The sequence below is a fragment of the Rissa tridactyla genome, chromosome 6 (genome assembly GCF_028500815.1).
Source record: "Rissa tridactyla isolate bRisTri1 chromosome 6, bRisTri1.patW.cur.20221130, whole genome shotgun sequence".
Taxonomy (NCBI): Eukaryota; Metazoa; Chordata; class Aves; order Charadriiformes; family Laridae; genus Rissa; species Rissa tridactyla.
In genome coordinates this window covers 5,396,443-5,418,343 of record NC_071471.1, presented here as the reverse complement: position 1 = coordinate 5,418,343, position 21,901 = coordinate 5,396,443, and the positions used below count along the sequence as shown (strand labels likewise).

General features: G+C 48.8%; 1 protein-coding gene across 6 annotated transcripts in view; it reads right to left on the bottom strand.

Moving 5' to 3' along the window:
* PLD1 (phospholipase D1) overlaps positions 1–21,901 on the bottom strand; it is an 82,060-nt gene that overhangs the window by 39,793 nt on the left and 20,366 nt on the right. For all 6 annotated transcript variants that reach the window (XM_054205208.1, XM_054205209.1, XM_054205210.1 and 3 more), the window contains 5 exons: positions 10,194–10,379; positions 9,735–9,862; positions 9,292–9,437; positions 8,313–8,421; positions 5,914–5,979 (listed from right to left, as the gene is read on the bottom strand). In XM_054205208.1, coding sequence (XP_054061183.1) covers positions 5,914–5,979; positions 8,313–8,421; positions 9,292–9,437; positions 9,735–9,862; positions 10,194–10,347 — 603 coding nt within the window. In that variant the 5' untranslated portion in view covers positions 10,348–10,379. The remainder of the gene's footprint in view (positions 1–5,913; positions 5,980–8,312; positions 8,422–9,291; positions 9,438–9,734; positions 9,863–10,193; positions 10,380–21,901) is intronic.

Here is a 21,901-nt window from a genome sequence, read left to right as displayed (position 1 = left end):
CGCGGCAGGCGCAGGCTGGGAAACCCACGGGCCGCGCTACTGAGTTTACCAGCAAATCTCAAATTCGAGCAAGCTGCCTCCTCGCAGCTCCTCCTGCTTCAGCAGAGATTGCAGAGGAACGTAACAACAAGCAAAGCCGGTGAGAAAGCACTGCATGATTACATTCACCTCTAAAAATAGGACACCAGGCAGATTTTGACCGAGCAGGCTTTTCTTGGCACAGCAGGACATTCCTGACAGTCTGCTGGTTATGAGCCCTGGGCCCCATTAGCAGGGAGAAATGCCTGCTCCGGGCATGCCCTGCAGGACAGGTCTCGGGCAGGAGCAGGTCTGGGAAGGAGATGCCTTGCATGGTGGAGACTTGCCTGCACCCAGGCACTTTTAACTTATTATTGCATAAAATTGTCCAAGGTGCTCAGGGCAGGAGCTGCTCTCCGCTTTGGTCAGGCAGCAAGCTGGTGGGAACCCTCTAACCACATGTTTTGGCAATGAAACCTGCTGGGACCGAAGCCCAGGACTCAACCCATGCTCCCAACCACAGCTGGGACATGAGACAGCCTCCAGGTTGGCTTCAGGCCGTGCCCACCCATGCCCCACAGCAGCTCAGGTGCCAGCAGCCAAGGATGAGCTCTCCTCCAAGGTGGCCACTGTCACCTGCTCTTTGGCAAATCAACCTCAGGGCCCTCATGGGCAAAATCCGATTTTGCACAGGAACTACATGGGCGGACCCATAAGTCTTGAAGATATTTTCAAACACTAAGTATAACAAAGAGTATCAGTAAGTTTGGGGCAAAAGTCTATCTTGCAGTTATGGTGCGGCTGGCTCGGGCTACCTTCCCAGCTCCCTCATTTTTGCCCCATAGAAGCAGCAGTAGGACAGAAGATCCTTCCTCCTCCTAACGCTCTGCTGCTCCTTCCCAAACTTCTCACACCAATACGGTCACGGAGACGACAAAGGATCTGTTGTTCTCCTCTGGCTAGCTCAAGGACATAAAGTAAACTCTATTCAGTAGAAGCAAATTTAACGCCTTCATTTGAGCCCGTTTTCAGAAAGCAGCTAGAACTGCTTTTACTAACAATCTTGCTCTTGCTACACCCTCTGGAGAAGAGAAGGCTCCGGGGAGACCTTATAGCGGCCTTCCATACCTGAAGGGGGCTACAGGAAAGCTGGGGAGGGGCTGTTTGCAAGGGCATGTAGCGATAGGACAAGGGGCAATGGTTTAAACTAGACCAGGGTGGGTTTAGATGAGCCATTAGTAAGAAGTTCTTTACACTGAGGGTGGTGAGACACTGGCCCAGGTTGCCCAGAGAGGTGGTGGAGGCCCCATCCCTGGAGACGTTCAAGGCCAGGCTGGATGAGGCTCTGAGCAACCTGATCTAGTTGAAGATGTCCCTGCTTAGTGCAGGGGGGCTGGACTAGGTGGCCTTTAAAGGTCCCTTCCAACCCAACACATTCTATGATTCTGGAAAAGCACCAGGTGTGACCTACGAACATCTCGGCTGTTTCTGCAGTGACACTCGGAGCGGGATGGGGAGCATCTGAAAACCCCGTGTATCCCACAAGCTCCGAGAGGTCCCAAGCAAAGTCTGAGGCGAGTTCTTTGCCCTGGATCCCATTTTCATTGCTTCAGAAAACGGCCGGCATTTCCCATCAGACGAGGCAGAACCCCAGACATCTCACAGTGGGCACACAAAAGAAAAAAAAAAAAAAAGCCCAAACCAAAAACACACACAAATGTAAATGTCAAAACCCTTTGAAAATGTTGGCTGCAACCAGACAGCTGGCAACAATTTGAGGAGCGCTGCACGCAGAGAAATAATTGTCCTCAAAGGAGGAAAAAAAAAAAAAGGCAGGAGGAAAAAAAAAAATTACTTGCCGAAAACAGAACTACTACTACATGAAAATGGAAGATTGTCCGGCAGCGCAGCAACCCGCTCTTCAGCCAAGGAGGCTTTGAAACGGCAACGATGGTGATGGGAGCCCATCCAACACGTTGATCAAGCAGCGCCAATTAGGAGTGTGGGTTTGTAAAATAAATAAATAAATAAGTTACAGCAGTTAGACAGAAAATTCCTCAGTGCAGTGGAAAATATCTGATCGAATGATTTAACGTTATTATTATTGCCGCATTAGCTATTTTTACCGTTACAGTGCCTGTCACCCGAAGTGCTCGTCATTCAGGAAAAAAAAAAAAAAAAAACGAAATTGGGGGGAAAGGCAGAGCAGCGAGATGCTTTCCATCCCCTTCACATCTGAATTCCTGCACTGCCCAGCTGCCTGCCTGGGGAGCCGGCATCCCGCTCCGGTTTCAGAGCGAGCCGCAGCAGAATATTTTAAGTATGAGATACGGGCCTCGAGAATGCAGTTTTGATGACATTGCTGTAGCAATAAAAAAAAAAGAAAAGAAAAGAAAGAAAAAAAAAATAAATACAAAACCAGACGGGAGCGACCAGCTGCAGAAAGAGAAGCTACGGAAGGTGGAGAACCAGCTGCAAGGTGCACGAGCCACGGTTTTAAAGGAATCCGTTCTGCCAGCAACGTCGAGCAGGCATGATTTCTGTAAGCAAAAATTTCATAGAGCGTCTGCATTTCAGAAGGAATTCAGCAGCTCCACGCTGCGTTTTCGTTTCGACGCTTGTTTTTTAATTTAGTGGGTTAAAAAAACCCCCATAGAGTCGATTAGCAGCTGTGGCTAGCAATAAAATGAGATTACACCACCCTTCAGAATAATATTGTTCAGCAAAAGATGCCAGCTATTCCTTACGCAAAAAAATTGGTTTATACTAAACCCAAATTAAAAAAAAAAAAATAATTCAAGTGCAATAAACTAAAAATACTGAAGGGCTGGGCGGGGACCTTTGCAATGATCTGCAGATCCAAGTGCCATATCAGAGGCAAACCGGCAGCCGCTCTCACATATCTGTGCTGTCCTTACATTGTACTGCTTTCACTTAAGATGAGGGGTTTATTTTAATTTTTTTTTTTTTTTTTTTTTTTTTACTCTCGCTTACTAGAGGTCATGCAGAATGCTACAGACACACGCACTGTGGTCAACCAAACCTCACTTTTTATTTCACTTAGGCATCTTTCAACTGTTGCAGATCATACCAAAAAAAGAATGATGCGAAGGCCCAATTAATAAATTTTTTATATGGAATACAGTCAAGCCCACAGATCCCATTTCCTAATGTTTTGGGGCTATATTACCTCAATTTCCATTTCCCAGAAAAAAAAAAAAAAAGCGTGGACAAATTAACACACTGAGATTCCCACAACATTCATTTTCACAGTAATTGTCTTGAAGCACTTCTGCCCAGACGTTCTATAAAAAGGTTTTGGAACGGACTAGAAGATGTGAGATTAATCCTAAATCACATAGCTAGAAGGGAAAAAAAATAAAATTATGAAAGGCTACAAAGTCTGGGGTCTGATCACAAAATCGAATGCACCTACCAACACATTTGTGAAATCCATAGAAAATGCTCGGTTATAATGAAAGCTGAGAAATTAAGGGAAGTGTGAGAAGGTTGTAAGTTTTATCAGTCAGAGCTACCCAGTCAAAGCAAGGGACGCTTGGTACATGCACGATGATGCTTCGGTAGGTTCTACTTCCACAGCCTGCAGAAGCGTCACCGCGAAAGGCCGGAGGATGTACAACCTCTACAGTGTCACGCGGTCACCGTGGACCTGAGCCTCAACCCACCGCAGACTTCAGGTCTGCCAAACTTCCACAAGCTCAGCTTGCAGGCTCGACTCTCCTACGCATGGCGCGTCCTCGAGACAGCGTATAAAGCGGAGATCCCCTCACTGACAAATAAGAAGTTAACCACAAACACAAAATAAAAGAAGTAAAAAAGCAAATGAATTAAATTGTGCAGGTCAGATGTAAAAACATCTCCGAGAAGATGCGATTGACCCAAGCAGGTTCTTCACAAGGACCGAGGGTTACGCGTCAGGCAGGTCACACCTTGCCATTGCAACTCCACATCTGACTTTACAAAGAATTTAGGATTTGAAAAAGCACTTCAGTGCATGGATTTGATGAGAGGAACGCACAGGGATCAAAATGTGCTCCAAAATTAAGATAGCTACAGCATTTTTCAGTGTCCAGGCAAAAGATATCTCAACCACAGGAGGAGCAAGGCCCTCATTTTGTTCCGAGGGGAACAAACACAGTTCCAAGGAAAACGCCAGAAATCTTCACTTTAGACTGAGAACGGCGGGGGTTGTTTTAAAGGAAACATTTTTCTCCCCGTGCTTTCTTCCAGCATCTCTGCAGGACCCGCAGCACTTAGCGGCGCCGCCATCATTATCAGCAAAGCCCTCACTGAACGCTTCGCTGCCGCCAGCGAAAGCCAACAATAAACTGAGAATTTATGTGCAAAGTGACATCTGGCTCCAGGGGCCAGGGACAGAAGGGTGATTCAGCGCAGGAGGAGGGGAGCAGCCCACAGCTGCCCGGGCATGGCAGGACCGCTCGTCTCCTCGCCTGGCCCCCCCCACGGCAGCCCGCCTCGAACCACAGCCTGGTCAAAAGATCACCCACGTTCTTACATGAGGAGAAATTCTCCAAAATATTTGAAAAAGAAAGCAACACCTGCCTAAGAGTGACAAGATGGATCTGCACTGTAAAATAACTCTCCCCCGCTTTGCATATGCTACTGATCAAAATTGCCAAGTTATCCCAATCTTGCCTTCAGAACAAAAGATGACTATTTTCCACGCACAGACTAACACAGCTCTTGACTGCAGCGGACTTAAGCGCCGCATCCTGTCCCCAAAAGCAGCACTCTAAGAAACACAGGTCCTCTCAGCCCAGATCTGAAGAGTTCTTACAACCCAAAGCATGATGGCCAAGCCAAAGCACGATAGCCAACGCTGGATGAGCACTTTGTCCCATGTAACACGCGGGACTCAACACATCGAGCTCGGCAACAAGAGCACACATGGCTTCTGGGCATGATACCCACCTACGAGCCGCCCAACATCTCTACACAACTGAAATCCTGCAAAAGAGCAGAATTCCTACCAAAAAACAAAAGTGGAAGAGAAGAACTGGCTGCTACAGACACCTTAAGTTTAGCCTACATTTCTGCCTTGTTTGAAAACCAAGTGTTCCCAGTTATCAGCCCTTGCTCAGAAATATCGCTAAGCTCTGCAGCTACTCAAAGCGTGCATCAGGTTTTGCTGGTAATACAAAAGATGGAGTAACACTGTCATTATGCAGCCGAGAAAAGGGGAAATAAATTACCATCCCAGGGAGATGTTACAGCTGCGGCTGACAGGTGACGACTACTGCAGAAATATTCGAGGATGACTTTCAAAGGAAATATTTTTGCTTAAAATAGGCCTGAAGTTGGATTTGACATCTCTCCTCGTTTCAAAAAGACTATCAACTTGGGGAAATAAGCTGATTACCATCTCCCTGTGGAAGTGACAAAATACCCGCCGAGGCAAATGGGTATCATCACTCATACAAACTCAACGTCACCGAAGTCCAGTGTAATGGCACAGAATAGGAACCTGAGACAAATCTGCAGCCAGGACCACACACAAAACCCAGCCTGAAGGGGTATGGTTTGGAGCCCAATTGTTTAAGTATTTAAAACTTCAACTCATAATCTTACACACACCCCAAGAACTAAACAGAAACCCACTACATCATACATGTACAGTCAGCTTTCTGGTCTGGACTACTTTGAGGAGGTTATTACTGTGTTATGGTGACCTCCCAGAGTGAGCCCGTCACTCTCTTTCTTTGGTTTTAATCCTATTACATCCACGTTGGAGAATCAGCTAAGCCAAAACACTTGCAAAATGGCTGTATATAAGCTGCACGTCTTCTTCCAGTAAGTTCAACATCTGTAAAGTGAATATTCCTTAGGCAGTTAAGCAAACTAATTTCTACTTACTGTTCCGTGGTAGTTCCTGTACATCGGCATTTTTAGGATCTTTGTCAAGTAGTCTTCCAGCTGTTTCTACAATTAGAACATTGAAACTTTAGATAAGTTGCAGGAATTTTCGAGGAAAAAAAGCCCCCACAATCCAACTGTCTGGCAGTAGGAAGCAATCAAGAAATCAGACACACTTTTCAGCTTGAATAGATAAATAAATGCATTATTATGTGCTCACAGAAGATTATAGCTCAGCGGCACAACAGTTTGATCACAGGTTGTTTACTGTTCACAGATCCGTGTTCACACCTTCCACCAGCTGACCTGTTCCTTGTCATTTTAGAGGTCAACTTTCTTGACTGAGCCCAAGTTTCAGAATGATCTTAAATGCCAAATCAGTCCCTGCTGTTTCTGACCCACACGAATTAGCTTTGTGAGAAAATGCAGCCTCAGACGCAACTGAGAGAGCCTATTTAACCCAAACACCAATTTCATGGGGTGAGGAGCATGGCGGCCACGCTGCCCTGTCCCAAAGCCACGGAGAGGGCAGTGGCCAGGTCACCGGTCGCTGGAGAGACTGTCCTCCCCAGCCAGGAGGGGAGAAGAGAAGAAACCATTACGGGAGAAAGGATCTCTTCCCATCCTCATGGTAACTGGGCAAAGAGGAGATTAAGCTCTCTGGGCACGGGAAACCAGGCAGAGACCTACTGGACACAAAACAAACCGAGAAGAAACAAATGCCATCAAGACCTTCATCCTTCTCAGCTTTATTAGCATCACAGCACTGAGCTACCCAGGTGGGCAGCGGGGCATACGTCCCTATGGTGAAAGCTGTGGGATTCCCACAAGGAAACCAAGGGTGGTGAAAAAAAAAAGGGGGATCTAGAAAACATTTTTCTTCCTCTTTTAAACCAAGACCTCTCTCCTGAAACTTCCCGCCCAGCAGCGACGCCGTGCACAGCAGGGAGCGTTATCTGCACTGCACAGCCACGAGACACAACCTTTTGGGACTGGAGGCTTCAGCAGCAGAAAGCCCGGTGAGGGAGCAAATGGCAGCAAGAACGATAAGCACAGGGTGGAAAAGTGTGGGGTTTTTTTTTGTTTGGTTGGTTTTTTTTGGTTTTTTTTTTTTTTTGGGGGGTTTTTTTTTTGTTTTTTTTTTGAGACTCTTGTTGGGTTTTGGTGGGTTTTTTGTTGTTTTCGTTTGCTTTTTTTGCAAACAGCGAAGCTGCAATGAAGAGGTAGGAAGACATCCACCCTCATCATAGAAGGGCCCATCTGTTAACATCTGATGAAGTTACACAGAACACGTGTGCCTCGGCTAAAATTACCCATTTCAGCATCAAGAGCCTGACTGTCATCTCCTCTTTCAGAGGACGACAGGAACTGAAATCTCTCAGGTTTTGATGGCCACGGGGCTGCCTCCATCAGGCAACTTGACTCTGCAAACTGCTCCTTCTATCTTTAAATCGCAGCAGGTGGGAGGAAGGGACCCGCCACCCTGGGCATCATGGTTTTCCTCAATTGCAGAGGAGAGCTTTGCCTGTACGAACCTGTTACGGTTTGAGAAAACCCATAACAATTTATTGCCGTTTAGACAACTATTCTATCACCCGATGACCCCTCCCCACCCGGAAAGGGGTATCGGGGAAAGCAAGGAAACGTGAGGGTTGAAATACAAATAGATTAAATAGGATAAGACTAAATTAATTAATAATACTCAAGAACCTATATTAATCCCAATACTAATATAAGATATACAAGAATTATACCCAGCCAATTCTATCAGCAGGAAGCTGGGCGCTCCCGGCAGGGGACAGTAAGTGTCGGACACTGCGAGCGCAATGGCTTTGGGAGGAAGGGAAGGCCTCAGGGGTCTGGCACCGGGGCAAGGAGTTCTCTGGACCGCCACCATCAAGGGAGAGAGAGACGACACAGCCAACTTCCTAATTTATATCGAATGTGATGTTCACGGTACGAAATAATCCTGTTGGCCAGCCTGGGTCAAACGCCCAGGCCTCACTCCTCCTCATCCCTGCACCTGGCAAGGCTTGAAAACACCGGGACCTTGAATCCCACATAGCCTAGCTGGCTATAAAGTAAATATTTTCACAAATTCAGACACTAGAGTCTTCCAAAAGTGGACTTTTCCCCAGCATTAGAAGATAAATCAGTCCTGTGTGGCTCAACCCAGGACAGAACCCCAGGAGCAGCATCTTCCTCTTTGCCTGGAGGAGAATTTGGCGTTAAAGCTGGACTTGGCAAAGTCTAAGTTTGTCAAGCAAAAGACTTTAATGGTAATAAAATAAGGGCTTTGGTAGCGTATGGCTTTGCGAGCAGCCTGCCTGGCATCTCTGCACCTCAGAAGCCCCCCCAGAGCATCCCTCCGTCCCCCGCCGAGCGAGGCGGGCGCTTACCCTCCTGCTGGAGAAGTGCTCTTCCCGCACCGTGCTCTCCGACGTGTGCGGCAGGCTCGGCATCTGCCTCGGCTCTCCCCTTTTGATGGATTGTCTTCTCACCGTGTGACTGAAAGGAAAAAAAAAAAACAAACCCTAACGTCGATTCTACATGCTGCGAGCGCATGCACGCCTCGATACGCAACCCTTCTTCTGCCAGGCTTTTATTTTCTCCATCCAAACTCTTAAAAACTGAGAGATGGGTGGGCAGGAAAGCAAAAAAAAGGGAAGCGTGGATTCATTTAAAAGAAGCCAGTATGCTCAAATTGGCTCACAAACAAAAATACAGCCCAGAAGCATCAGAGCTTGACTTTTCAGGGTCTCCTTTTACCCTTCTAAGGAAACGGAGCCTAAACCCTGTTTTCAGGGCATTATGTTCCCCCAACCCTTAACCCCTCATAATTTAACCCTTCCCTATATCCTCTCCCCACATTTCCCCACAGCAGGACACTCTTGCCCACTCACATCATGTACTCTTCCCATGGCTCCCCTTGGTCTCTTCCCATGGCTCCTGTTAGGCTTCCAGCCACCGTGAGCACCAAGGCCAGTCCAGGCAGGGCCGACCACCCATCCCGGAGACCCCCACGCCTCCCACATCCAGCCCCTGCCAGCAGAAAGCCACATGGCACCAACAATTTCCACCAGCATTAGCATAACCCTTCTCCAAAATTCAACTCAAAAGCTGATGACCTGGGACCCAACGTGCTTTCTGGGTCAGCAGAGAGATGCTTGAACCACTTAGGTTACAGCTACTAAATACGCAGAGATTAAATATTTTTATTATAGCTGCTAAATATTTGTAGAGACTAAGTTCTTCTGCCCTCTCCTTCTTACAGCAAAGTAAATGGGATCGGTGAAGCCACACCAATACGTTATTAAAAGAGAAAAAGAAGATGACATCTCCCCAAAGCCCGCTGCGTCCGCAGGGCTGCACACTCACCTCCGGGTAGGGATAGGGATGCGCACAAAGGCTTTGTACCTCAGCAGCTCCCTGTGAAACTCCTGGAAGTGCTTGAACTTCCTTTTCACCTGCCAGGTGAACTCTCCATGGGTCAGCTCGATGGTGTAAACATTGGGGCTTGGTACCTGCAGAGGAGAAGACCACCACAAGGGCTGCAGCTTTGATAGAAGTCATTTCCCTGCAGCTCCTCATCTAAAGGGCCCTCATTCAATTTTACTTAAGGATCATTCCCTCTCACAATTTCTTCTTCTGCTTTATTAGGTTTTATAAACAAGATGGGAAACCTTCTCTCTTGAGCATTTTTCTGAGACACGGGCGTTCCTGCTTCCTCAGCTCACCAACAAGCACGCGCAGAATTAACCTACGAACAGCATTTTCATACAGTTCCACGGAAATGAAATGAAGTTTCTGGAAGTTCTGACCTTCTTTGTGGAAGTAAAGCGTTCAACTTCCAACACACGCACTCGGACAGGACATCCCGTGAGGTACGTCTGCGTGCCCGGCTCTTTGAACCCATGAGTGTGGTAGATGGCAGAGAAGGGAATGCACGCTGGAAGGACCACAAACCCCATTAGTTCAACAGCCTTGTCACCATCAATGAGGGCGTGAACGCCAGCAGGTAGTTGCAATACTTTTAACACGGGAGCATTTACACTGCAGCATTAATTCCACTAAAATAGACCAGGTTTTATTTAAGAGAGCTTAAGGACATGCTTTCACAGAAGGGACTTGACTCAAAGAGCTCAAGCGTAAGAGGAATGCCTCCTGGTCCTAAACCATGGCCAACGCCTGGGCTTGACAAAACTGCTGAGGTTTTATCCTATTAACAGTTATTAAATCCAGGTGGGACATGGGGTGAGAACATATGGGTGTTAACTCACCGGCACCCTTTGGGTCATTTAGCACCTCTGAGTCGACCTCCTCCCCCTCGAAGTGGAGCTCCCTGGTGTCCAGGCTCTCGATGATGTTGCTCATGTCTGCAGCGATCTTCTTCAGCGTCGACGTAGCTGCATGGCCTTCAGCTCTCAGGGACATCTCAGGGAGCCGCGCGCTGGAGCCACGGGGGGCTGGGGAGGAGGAAGGAGCAGGGCTGTCATCACCCCTTCCACAGCACCTCAGCACAGCAGGGATGAGGGAAACCCCTGGCAGCGTGTAGCCCCCTCTTCCCTCCAGCCCCTTACCCACATCCATCCAACACACCAACCACCCAGGCAACAGGAGACCACTGCCCAGAGCGGTGACAAAGCACAGGTAGCTTCAGGCTACAAGAGAAAATTTCCCCTAATGCCAGTGACCACAGGACTCATACACTTCACTTGTACTTTAAAAAATAGAAAATACATAATATTTCCCTTTCCAGATCCAAAAACCTGCAGCGGGTTGGTTGTGGCTTAGGAGTACCTTCACATACCGATTTCAAAGGCAAAGCAAGGAAGCTTCTGCATCAACTCGCCCGGTCACCTCAACCAGCTCTGTAATAACGACGATGCACCAGAAAAAGCACAAATCACATTAAGGCCTGGCCAAATCCTAGACTTAATTCACACAACGCTGCGTTTCCCACATTAGGCTGCGCAAGGGAAAAACTCATTCAGAAAAATCAGTAGGCATCTTTGTTAAGCGTTCTTCCTTGGGATCGAACTAGCGATGCAAACTCCTGGTGTTATTAAGATTTCCTCTGTTTTTATGCACCTCACATGATTGCCTGTGGTCTCTGCGTGTCTTGTGCTCTCCCACGTCTCCACGGGCTCAAGTCACAATCAGGAGGGCTCCCATCTGCAGAGCAGAGCAGCATCAGGGGCACCCCAAATGCCCACAGAAAGCTTGGGAGCAAGACGGGTCGGGGCTGCAGCTCATCCTCACCCCTCCAGGGAGCTCGCACCCCTTCTACAGCCTGGGGACTGCAGGGGACCAGCCCACCGACCCTTCATGATGGGGACAGGGGGCAGTGGCAAGGCTGTTGCCTGCTCCAGGTGACCAGGCAGTGGCACTTGGAGATGTTTGGGCACTGACGACTACAGCACATCCCACCTTTATCCCCACCCGGCCATGCCAGGAGCCTGAGTCAGGACAAAAACGGGGAAGGAGGAAGAAAACAAAAAGAAATAATATTAAAAAAAAAAAAAAATTAAATCAAAAATATTAACAAAAAAAAAATTTGTAAAATAAGAAAAAATTAAAAATTAAAAAAAAAAAAAAAGCCACACAAAACCCCAAAATCCACCCAAGATGTGAGGCATGTCCGCTAGCACTGACGCAAGCTTTCAGCACGTGTCAGTATTTGCAAAGCGTCGCCTTCCTCCTCCTCCTCCTCCTCCTCCAGGCTCTGCAACTTGCCGTGGGGCTGCAGACCCAGCTCTGGTCCCTGCAGGCAGCCAAGCTCCTGGGCATCTCCGTGACAAAGAGTCCCTTCAATCTTTGTTCTGCTCTGCAGTAAATGTCACAGCCCGACAGCTACGCTGAAAAAAACACACATGGGACAAACCGAGAAAAAATTTTCAACATTTCTGATGTTAAATTCTGCAAGGAACACTGTGCAATTATTCTCGAGTGAGCTCCACAGAAAGAGCTGGCTATGTCGTAACTCGGAAATAATTTAACATTTTAATAATTCATGTGTTTAGCAGCTTTTGAAAGAACGTTCTTGAAACAAGTACCTAATTTTATTACTACATAGAGGCTGATAAGCCCAAAAACATGTTAAAAATCAGCTGCCTTCAGAAGAAAAAAAATAAATCCCCACAGACTTGAATCAAGAAAAACTGGGTCAATCTCTTCTCTTATACCAAAGTACATGCAGAATCTTGGGATAACATTGAAAATACTGTACGCACCGACGCGTACAATAAAATTCCATTTATTTCCCGCTTGGCGCTCCAGGCAAAGAATTTTTTTGGCTATCTCCAGCAGGAAATAAAGCAGCATCTTACTTTGTATTTCTTCTGTCCGTACTCACGTTCGGAAACAAAATGCAGTTTATTACTTTTTTTTTTTTAGTCTGAAGAGATGCTCTTGCTTCGTGGGAACTTCAGGCACTTTCCAAAGAAGAGGTCTGTACGAATTTTGTACGTGCCATGCCAGCAGTTACACTTGAAGGAAACCAGCCGACAAATACCACATCGACAGGGCTGGAGGAGAAGCAGGCGGACAGGAGCCAACACGGAAAGGATGAGCATCCTCCCTCCTCCTCCTCCTCCTCCCCGCCTTGCCGTGCCAGGTACCGCCGGGCTCCCCTTGTCAGATAATTGACGCAGTCAGTTAATGGATAAACAATTAACCAGTACACAACGATAATTTGCTAAGGACCACAGCTGGGCTGCATAACTCGGGGTATTTTTATTTTTTTAAATTTTTTTTTTTTTTTTTTTTTAAAGCTAACGCTGCTTTGGCAGCCGCCACTGACAAGTCCTGCGATAAAGCAGAGTCTAAACTCACTTGAACCCGAGTCGGTCCCAGCAACGAGATTCCCCACGCTGAGATTAGAGCCAGATTATGGGCTGGAGAGGGAAAACGTGACTTGCCTATGGGCAAGCCAGAACCCCGCGAACCCAGGCAGCGGCTGAGCATCCCCGAAACCACCGGCTGCTGCCGAGCCGGAGGGCACGGTGCAGGGAGAGCAGCACGGGGACCAGACAGAAGGATGGGATGTACCACGTCCCTCTGAAAGCTTCTGTAAATTGCTTTATACGGCTCTGCTCGATAAAAGCCATTTAACCTCCTGGCCAAAGTTTCCATGCGGACGCCGCCTGCATTCCCATAGGCAAGTGGAGGAATGCGCCCGGGTTAATCTGCAACGGGCCGGGGGCACAGCTGGGTGCAAACACATGCCAAGCCACGGTTATCCACGATTCGACAGCGAAATACAAGGGCTGCGCCAAGAAGGTCCTGTGTGGCCAGGGCCACTCGCCACCTGCGCTAACGACGGGCTAGAGAACGGGCTCGGAAAAACCTGCTGGTACTGTCAGCTTTGGAGGCTGCAATTACGTGAAGGACAGAGGGAGAACTCAAACGATACTCAGCAAATTGCAGAAGGGTGGAAATAATGGGATGAAGTTTATTAGGGACAAAAATCTCAGGATTTGGCTGTTGCCATCCAGGTCAGCAATTAGGCAGCAGTTTGTTAAAGGGGGGGGGGGGAAAAAAAAAAAAAAAAAAAAAAACACACCAGAAAGGAAAACCAAGCCTGGAGAAGGGAAGACTCCGGGGAGACTTTATAGCAACAGGGGAAGAGGAACATCAGTCCCGGCTCCCCCCAGAGACCCCCAGCACCCAAACCTGCCCTCCAGGCAGCCAGGAGCCGGCACGGCTACCTGTGTACAGACAGAGGGAAGGCCCGGCTCAAAGTCTGCCCGGGCAAAAGCAGCAAGGAGGAAAAACTAATTAAAAAAACCTCATCAGTAAAGGAAAACTTCAGAAAGTATGAGCAAACAAGGAAAAAGGTAGATGGTAAAAAAAAAAAAAACCTGGAAAAGGGAAAAAACATACAACACACCCCCCCCCACCACCACACACTGTTCACATCTTTGTCCAGCCCAATTTTCAGATTAGTTATTTCCTCTTCCAAGCACAATTTCAGCCCTCTGCCTCCCTTTGCCTGTCTGTCCCCACAGCACGGGGGCCCCAAACCTCTTGAACTAGTAAAATATAGACGTTGGAAATAGCAACTGCACCAAAAATCGAGGTTGCGACTACCAGAAAAATGACTATAAAACCCAAAATGAACTCCATTAATCCTTAATCCCTTGTGAATGTATTGCAAACCCCTAGCTCAATCCTGCAACTTCGCAAGCCCGGTATCTATTTTTATTATTTGCCATTTTGGTTATGCTTTAACCCCAAGTTATTACTTAGGGGATCACATGACAATCTCAGCCTTTGCTAAAGAAACGGTGTTTTTCTACTTGTTGCAAAGGACAACAAAAGCATGGCTTTAAAGGCACGGAAACTGGAAGGCAGAAATGCATATTTTAGTAAATATTCATGAACAGTTTTGTCTTTTGAAGACATTCGAGTCCTGATGTGAAAATGTCTGCAGCTGGCAATAGCGCAGGCTACCTACAATCTGGTCAGCCGAGTTTATTCTCTAATGTGTATCGTGGCAGATCTGCAACAAGCTCAGCGAATCGCTGCTCCCTAACGAGGTTACGATGCCGACAAGCACCACGCAGAGCTACGAAAGCGACAAAGCCTTCATTTGGGAAAGAGGGGAGGAGGGAAAGAGAAAATACATCCAGTAAAAACAGGCATTTCCTGCTAACGCCTCCCAGGGTTTGATGCTCTACATCAACTCCCATCCCCACGGCGAGAAACGCTATAATCCCTGAAAATTACCCTCATTCCAGTTCTCATGACATCTCTCCCAGTGCAGTGACCTTCGGGTCAAAGGCTGGGACAAGCCACCTCTGTTCCCATAGTTGGTTTTATCCCGCAGGCGGTGCCGGTGCCGCGACCCACGCGAGCCTCCGTGGCTGCACGGAGCGAAACAGATGGGCTCAGGCTAAAACAGGGCAACGAGACGGTGTCATTTAAAAGAAAAAAAACAAACAAACAACCCACCCAACCCAAAACAAAACCCAAACGACTTGAACCATGAATTTCCTCTCTCCTCCCGCTGCTGCCAGCGGCCTGGGTGATACACAGGCACTGAGAGCCCAGACCAGACGCCAAGGAAATCCTACGCGTGATGCCCTCAACAGCTATTTGCCCTGCCTGGTGGTGATGGAGCTTTTTCCACGTAAACAGTTCCTAATTCATCACATTTTAAACCTAAAATTAGCTTTGGACCACTCCATGGAGAAATACCCTCAGCCGACAAGAACCCTTTTTTGAGGAGTTATTTGCCAGGCTTGTCACCAGCCACAGATATCCACCCTGGCACACCTTCCTTCCATAGTCCTGGGCAGGCGTCAGACCTCCACCGAGCAGCCGGGAAACGCCCCCTTGGCTTGGGATCCCCACCAGCATCTGCAAAGAGAGTCCTGCTTTTCCAGCCCAGGACAACCACACACCCATACAAAGCAAAAAAGATACGCACTGATTTTATTTTTCAGTACAGCCTCCCACGCTCATCAAAATCCAGGGGTTCTCGTAGATGGCAGGTAGCACGTTACATTCCTTAAATATGAAATTAAAGGACAGGGGCGTTCAAAAATGCTCAGCAATGACTTAACCCTGCTCTTACGTTCAGCGCATGGAAGCTATTTAGCCGGATGAGCAAGCAGCCGGCACGGCACACGGAGACGCCTCCTAAAAATCTGCCCTTCTGGGTGCTCATACTACAGGGACAGCACAAGAGAATTAGGGTTTATTTTTTTAAAGCACACAAAACAACCCTTGAATAAAACAATAATTAAAAAAAAGAAGCATTGTTCCCATCCTAGAAAGATCTGGAGCTGGAGAAGAACTGAAATACGTACCCAAATCAACAATAAACATCATGTTCTGACACAGTCCTGACCTAAATTTCTTATCTTTGTCCTAGTCCTGATAAAACCAAAATATTATAAAACACTGTTTCCAAAACAATTATTCTCACAGAGTTCCTACATCTCATACTAATACCTCTAAAAGCAGCAACCAATTAGCGCTTCACACTTTAATGACTGCGGCGCAGTTCCTTGGTTCTGCTCCACTGATTTCCATAGCCCTTTCGGCGTGAGGCTCACAGCCTGCCCGGAGGAAAAGCTGTAAATCATGGGAATCCCCATGATTGAAATAGGGGATGAGACGCTTCCAGACTGGGATTGCCTGGAAATAGCAGGTAAATCTACGGAGGACTCTGCTGTGCTATCCAGGCTGGGGCAGAGCCCCTTCTGGGTCCTCCAGTACCCCCGTACCGGGTCCTGCAGCATCCGTCCCCCAGCGCCGGTGCGAGAGAAAACGCACGACTGAAGAAACGGGCGGGTGAAGGGAAAGGGTGAGGTAAGGCACTGGTCATCACCGGTCAGAACCGTCATCACCCGCTGACTAACCCACTGCTCCAGTCAGAAACCCCCCCCTTCCTGTGCTGCATTTCTCCCCACACCCAGCACCAGCCTAAGCGTCAGGCCCTTCCCAAGGACTCATTTTATTTGCTTTACGGAACAGTGACACGAAAGAAAAAAAAAAAAACAAAACAAAACGTAAACATCCCCGATGAGCAGCAGCTGCTGATGTCAGGCTGATGTGCTGGTTGTTGTGGCTCCCGCTCCCCCCTGCCCGGCAGCACACCCCCGCTCCCCAGGCTGCCTCCAGTAGGTATTTATTGGTGATTAATGCCATCCCTTCGCACACGTATTCATCAGCATGTTTTGGATTCCTTGGGCACAGACGCCTAGCACCTCGTGCCGGGCACCCTCCGAGGAGCTGTGCTCAACCCCCGGATCACCACAGACCCTCTAACGCGGCCACGACACACGCTCTGCACCCCTGAACTCAGGGGCACCGAGCGTAACACCCGCCAAAGCCAGGACAGGGGACGCCCAGAGCCTCCAGCACTCGACTATCTACCCCCAGAGACCCACTGGTGCTGTGGCTGCAGAGAATCCCAGAATGGTTTGGGTGGGAAGGGACCTTAAAGACCATCCAGTGCCACCCCCTGCCCTGGGCAGGGACACCTCCCACCAGCCCAGGTTGCTCCAAGCCCCGTCCAGCCTGGCCTTGAACCCCTCCAGGGATGGGGCAGCCACAGCTTCTCTGGGCAGCCTGGGCCAGGGGCTCACCACCCGCACAGGAAGGAATTTCTTCCTAACATCTAATCTAAATCTCTCCTCTTCCAGTTTGAAGCCATTACCCCTTGTCCTATCCCTACATGCCCTTGTAAAAAGTCCCTCCCCATCTCTCCTGGAGCCCCTTTAGGGACTGGAAGGGGCTCTAAGGTCTCCCCGGAGCCTTCTCTTCTCCAGGCTGAAGACCCCCAACTCTCTCAGCCTGTCCTCACAGCAGAGGGGCTCCAGCCCTCCCAGCATCTTCGTGGCCTCCAGCCTGTGAAGGTCCCTCTGGATGGCAACGGGAAACGGTTGAAACCACCTCGGACGTCAGCACCATCTCAGCATCCCCAAACCCCACACCAGAGGGTGGCAAAGGGAGTCTCAAGCCGAGGGAAACAAGGGGCTGGAAAAAGTACCTGCTTTAAAGAGCACAAACAGTAGGAACATCAAAGGACACAGCACTTCAAAGTGCTGGCAGGCACACAGAGCTTGGCCGTAAAACCTTTATATAAAATCCTAACACCAAGAACCTTGCCAGGGTGATAACGTAGTGCAAAGCATTCTTGGAGTAGCCATCTCCACAGCCATCAGAGGTGACAAGGACCACGGTGGTGCCCGCGGGATGGTAAGCATTGCTGCCGCTCTTATATATAGTTGAAGACGTCATATAAATACAGGGCATATTTTCATGATCTAAATGTATAGGCGTCTACGCAGCTGATGTCCTATACATCACTCAACGCTATGTCCTACACATCACTCAACGCTATTCTGGTATCTCCTGGTGCCACGGCTGCTCCAGCGACCGCCACCTGCCAAGCTGCATTTCCGCAGGGAATTTCAGCAGCTGGGAGCCGAGCGGGCGCGCTGGAAGGCAGCCCGGCACCTCCATCCCACAGCGGGGTTCGGTGGCAGCTGATAAATGCAAACACTTACAGATCTTCACATAACTCTGGCCAGAAAAACTAAACCCGGGGAAAGCATCACAGCCCACGCTCGGGGAGGGATCTGGGCAACTGCAAGAGGATCTCCCACGTACGGATGCTCTATATCAAGGCAGGGAGTGCAGGTACGTATCAAGACATCCCCATCCTCGCTCCAGCTGCAACCCCGCTGCTTATTGCCAAGTTTCCATGAAGTGGGAACATGATTTTGCTTTTCTCCTCCTGCCGTTAAAAAAAAAACAGACGCAAAAAGCACGTGAAGGGTGCTAATGTTTTGTTGACCCTTGACGCGACTCGCTCAAAGAAATGAGAAATTTCTGCGGGTATCACAGCAACTAGGAGTAGCAAACTGAGACCATGTATTTTTACTGATAGCTTATTGCTTTGATAAAATGTCTTTTCTGTTGTCGTGATTTTTATTTTTTTTTAATGGAATTCATCAAATAGTTGTAATTGGGGAAAAAAAACCCAGTTGGCACGAGCAGAAGGCCATGGTGGAGCGGGAAGGTACCACCACAGCTCCCATTCGAGCTGCAGCCAAGTTCCCACCCCTGCCTGGAGGGGTTCAAGGCACAGGCTCACCTCCCATGGTGGCTTCCCGGGGGCCCTGCCACCTTCAAGGACAACCGCTGCATGGTGACCACCACCTAGGTTTTGTTGCTGCTTTTGTCCCTCTTACAGAAAGCCCCCCCAAAGCACAGGGTGCGTGGCTGGGACCAACATGCCATACCAATGGCTGCTGTGTGTCCCCCCACCCGGTCATCCCCCGGGTCCCTGCAGGCAATTGCACGGTGCCATTCCGTGCCGCAGCTTCCTGGTGGTGTGAATGAACCCTGTCACCGTGCCCATTGAACATTAATCTCTGCAAAGCTGTCTGCTTCCTGCACACCCAGTGTCAGGGACGTACTTTGGTGAACCCAAAGCATGGGAGGAACGTCAGGTTGATGGGAGCAGGAGGAGCTGCGGCACCCTGGGGACACCTCCAGCCGTCCCAGCAAGGGGATGTCACAGCTCCTCAGTCAGCATCCCACTGTGTCCCCATCCCAGATAGGACCCAGCACCACCCCGAGAGCACTGTCACCCACTGTCCCTGCCCAGGACACCGGTGCAAAGCCCCGTGACATGGTGCAGCCACTCACATCACCCCAAAGTTCTCCTGTACCCCTGTCCGCAAACCTGGATTTAGCACTTTTCCAAACCGAAGCTCCCTGTTTATTTATTTTGAGCAACGCTTTTAAAGACGTTTCATGCATTCTGGCTAATAAACTCCACAAGAATTTGACGTCTCCATCCTCAGCCAACTTCCATTCTTTAGTCTACCCAAAAGTTACAACGCTCAATGGTCTCAGGTCCCATGACCAAGCTGGGACACCCACCACCACGTGCCCATCGTACAATAAGGCATCGTACCCAAGGAGCCAGCAACAACACGTGCCTGCTACTGTTCTACATTTCCAAAAGCAGCTGCTTAGCCTTTGCTACAACCAACAGCAAGCACCAACATGGGCAAACATCAGCCCTCCACCTCCGCTTCACACCCGGAAATCTCCCACCAGTCATGAACAGGATCTGCAGATCTAGGACAACATGAAGGCCTCCCAAGAAATGTGTTTTCCTTCTCCCTGGCCACTTAAAACAAATATTTGAGAACATCTAGTTTACAAGAAGAAAACAGTTGGCTTGGGGAAGTCCCAGAGGTAAACTGTAAGAGAAGTTGTGAGCAAAACTCAGAGGGCAAAGGTGACGTTGTCCCCAAGACTTTACGGAGGGCTTCAGGTGGCTTTGTGAACCAGCCTCTCCAAAGGAGACCTCCATGGGATCTCCATACGACCTTCCATGGGATCATGACAGCACTCAGGACACAGGGTACTTGAGTTACTGAAAAGTTAATTTTTCTATACCTTGAAGCGTTTGATTATCAGAATTAAGGATGAGCAAATTACAGAAATTCAATTCTGACTTAAGAAGTAACCCTGGAACAAGGGCTGAGGTTTCAGGTCGGTACTTGCCGAACTGAGATCAAATCCAGGCAATCACAATGGAAAAATCGCTCATTGCAAAGAAGTAACTTGCAAAAACAGAATAGCTCCTCTATGTTTCTTGCTTAAATACAACTAAACACCTGCAAATTTATGCAAAATAGCTCATTTACACACATTGACAATACTGACAGCTTCCTTAGAACAAAATGGATGCTTCGGATATATTTTTTTCTCTTCCTTCCCAGAGGGGGGAAAAAAAAAAAATAATGCCTCCAAGCTGGTACAGAAGCACGTTGATGGCAGGCAGTGGAAGATGATGCTCATGTCTGAACTCAAATCGAGCCTCAGCTGCCTCCTCATTGCTCTTCCGTAGCCAGACCTCCAGCACCTTACAAGCAACGCGGGTGTCTGGACAAGCCGGAGATGCCCCGCAGCTCCTTCTCGTTCTGTGAGAACCCCTGTACAGTATTTTTCCACGCGTTCCTACAGGAAATCAGAGCACTGAGGTTACGACTTACACGCTCAACCCTCCAGACCTCAGCGCAAGATGGGCCGCTGCACGTGACGAGACAAAACTGAAATATTATTTTTCCCCCTCAGCTGCCACGAGCTTCTGGAGCCGCGCTGCTCAGGACGGTGTCTGCAGGCAGCTTTCGACATCTACAAAAAAAGCTGTTTGGCAGAAAGAAAAGCGATGGCTTTGGAAGAGAAAAGAAAACCAACCCTGAACAGGCTCAGACAGCAGTTCCCACCTCGCCAGTTCTTTCTCCCCAGTGAACAAAATGGCCTGTTTGCCATAATTGCTGCCAAAACTCAGCAGGATCAGGTCTAACCGCAGAAATTTCAAAGCCACCGTGAGTCATCTACTATTCTTCCTTGGTAAGGCTTAACGCTGGGTGGGACCCTTGCAAAAAAAAATCGATTTGCAGGAAACCTCTGTCATGGAAAAATACACTTCAGAACATCTCGTGGGGACTACATAAACAGACATTGAGAAGAGGAGGAAAGAGAGACCAAAGCTTTTCTTTCTGCAAAGACTATACGATGTGCTGCCCGCCCTCCGAATGGTTTCAGCCGCCCTTTAGCCGTGACAGAGAAGGGACAGCTGAGCTCCATGGGGGACCCCAGCACCCACAGGCGCTTCTCACTGCACCCAGGAAAACCCCAAACAAGGCAGATCTGCATTCTTCATGCAGAAGGGCCAACTGCACCATGTAACTGCATCTTACTTGAACTAAAAGAGAAAATGCAGGGCCAAAATATCCACTGGTTTTACCTCCTTCGTGTCACATCCAAAGTTTGTTGAGAGAGAGAGAAAAAAAAAAACTTCGAATTTTTTTTTTTTTTTTTATTAAAAAACCAAAACAGCGAGGTTGCCTTTAGCCAGGGAGCGGGGCACAGTAATGAGGTTCTGCCGTGGCCACAACACCCCAGGCTACTAAAAGCGGGGGAAACGTGCAATTAATTGCTCTTGCTGGTTTAGTTTTACGGCGGGGATCCCCGGAGGCTGCCCACAGGACTCAGCCCGGCTGGTGGCCAGGGAAGCCCCAGGTGCACCTGATCCGAAGGCTGCGTTCTGCTGGGGAGTGGGGGGGTGGGGGGGCGGGGGAATAAAAACTAGGGGGGAAAACAAGAAATAAGGATTTCTGATTTAAAAAATCCTCCCCGAAATCTGGCTGGTAAAACCGGTGAAGTTTCTGGGACGCAGCTTGGGGTTGTGTCAGTGCTAGTGGCACGGAGGAGCCCCGGGGGACGCCACCAGTGGGACCCTGATGGGAGGAGAGCCCAGAAGCAAGTTCCCACACAGCGAGACAACCCGAAACACCAACTGGCTGTGAATCACCCGCTGGGACAGAGGCCGTCTGAGTGCGCTCTGTGGGACATTGTCTGCCTGCCTGTCACTGCCTTTTGTCTCGGGGCGCCGGGACGGGACGCTCGTCCCGGAGAAGAGCAGTCCCTCTGTGCCCGGACCACA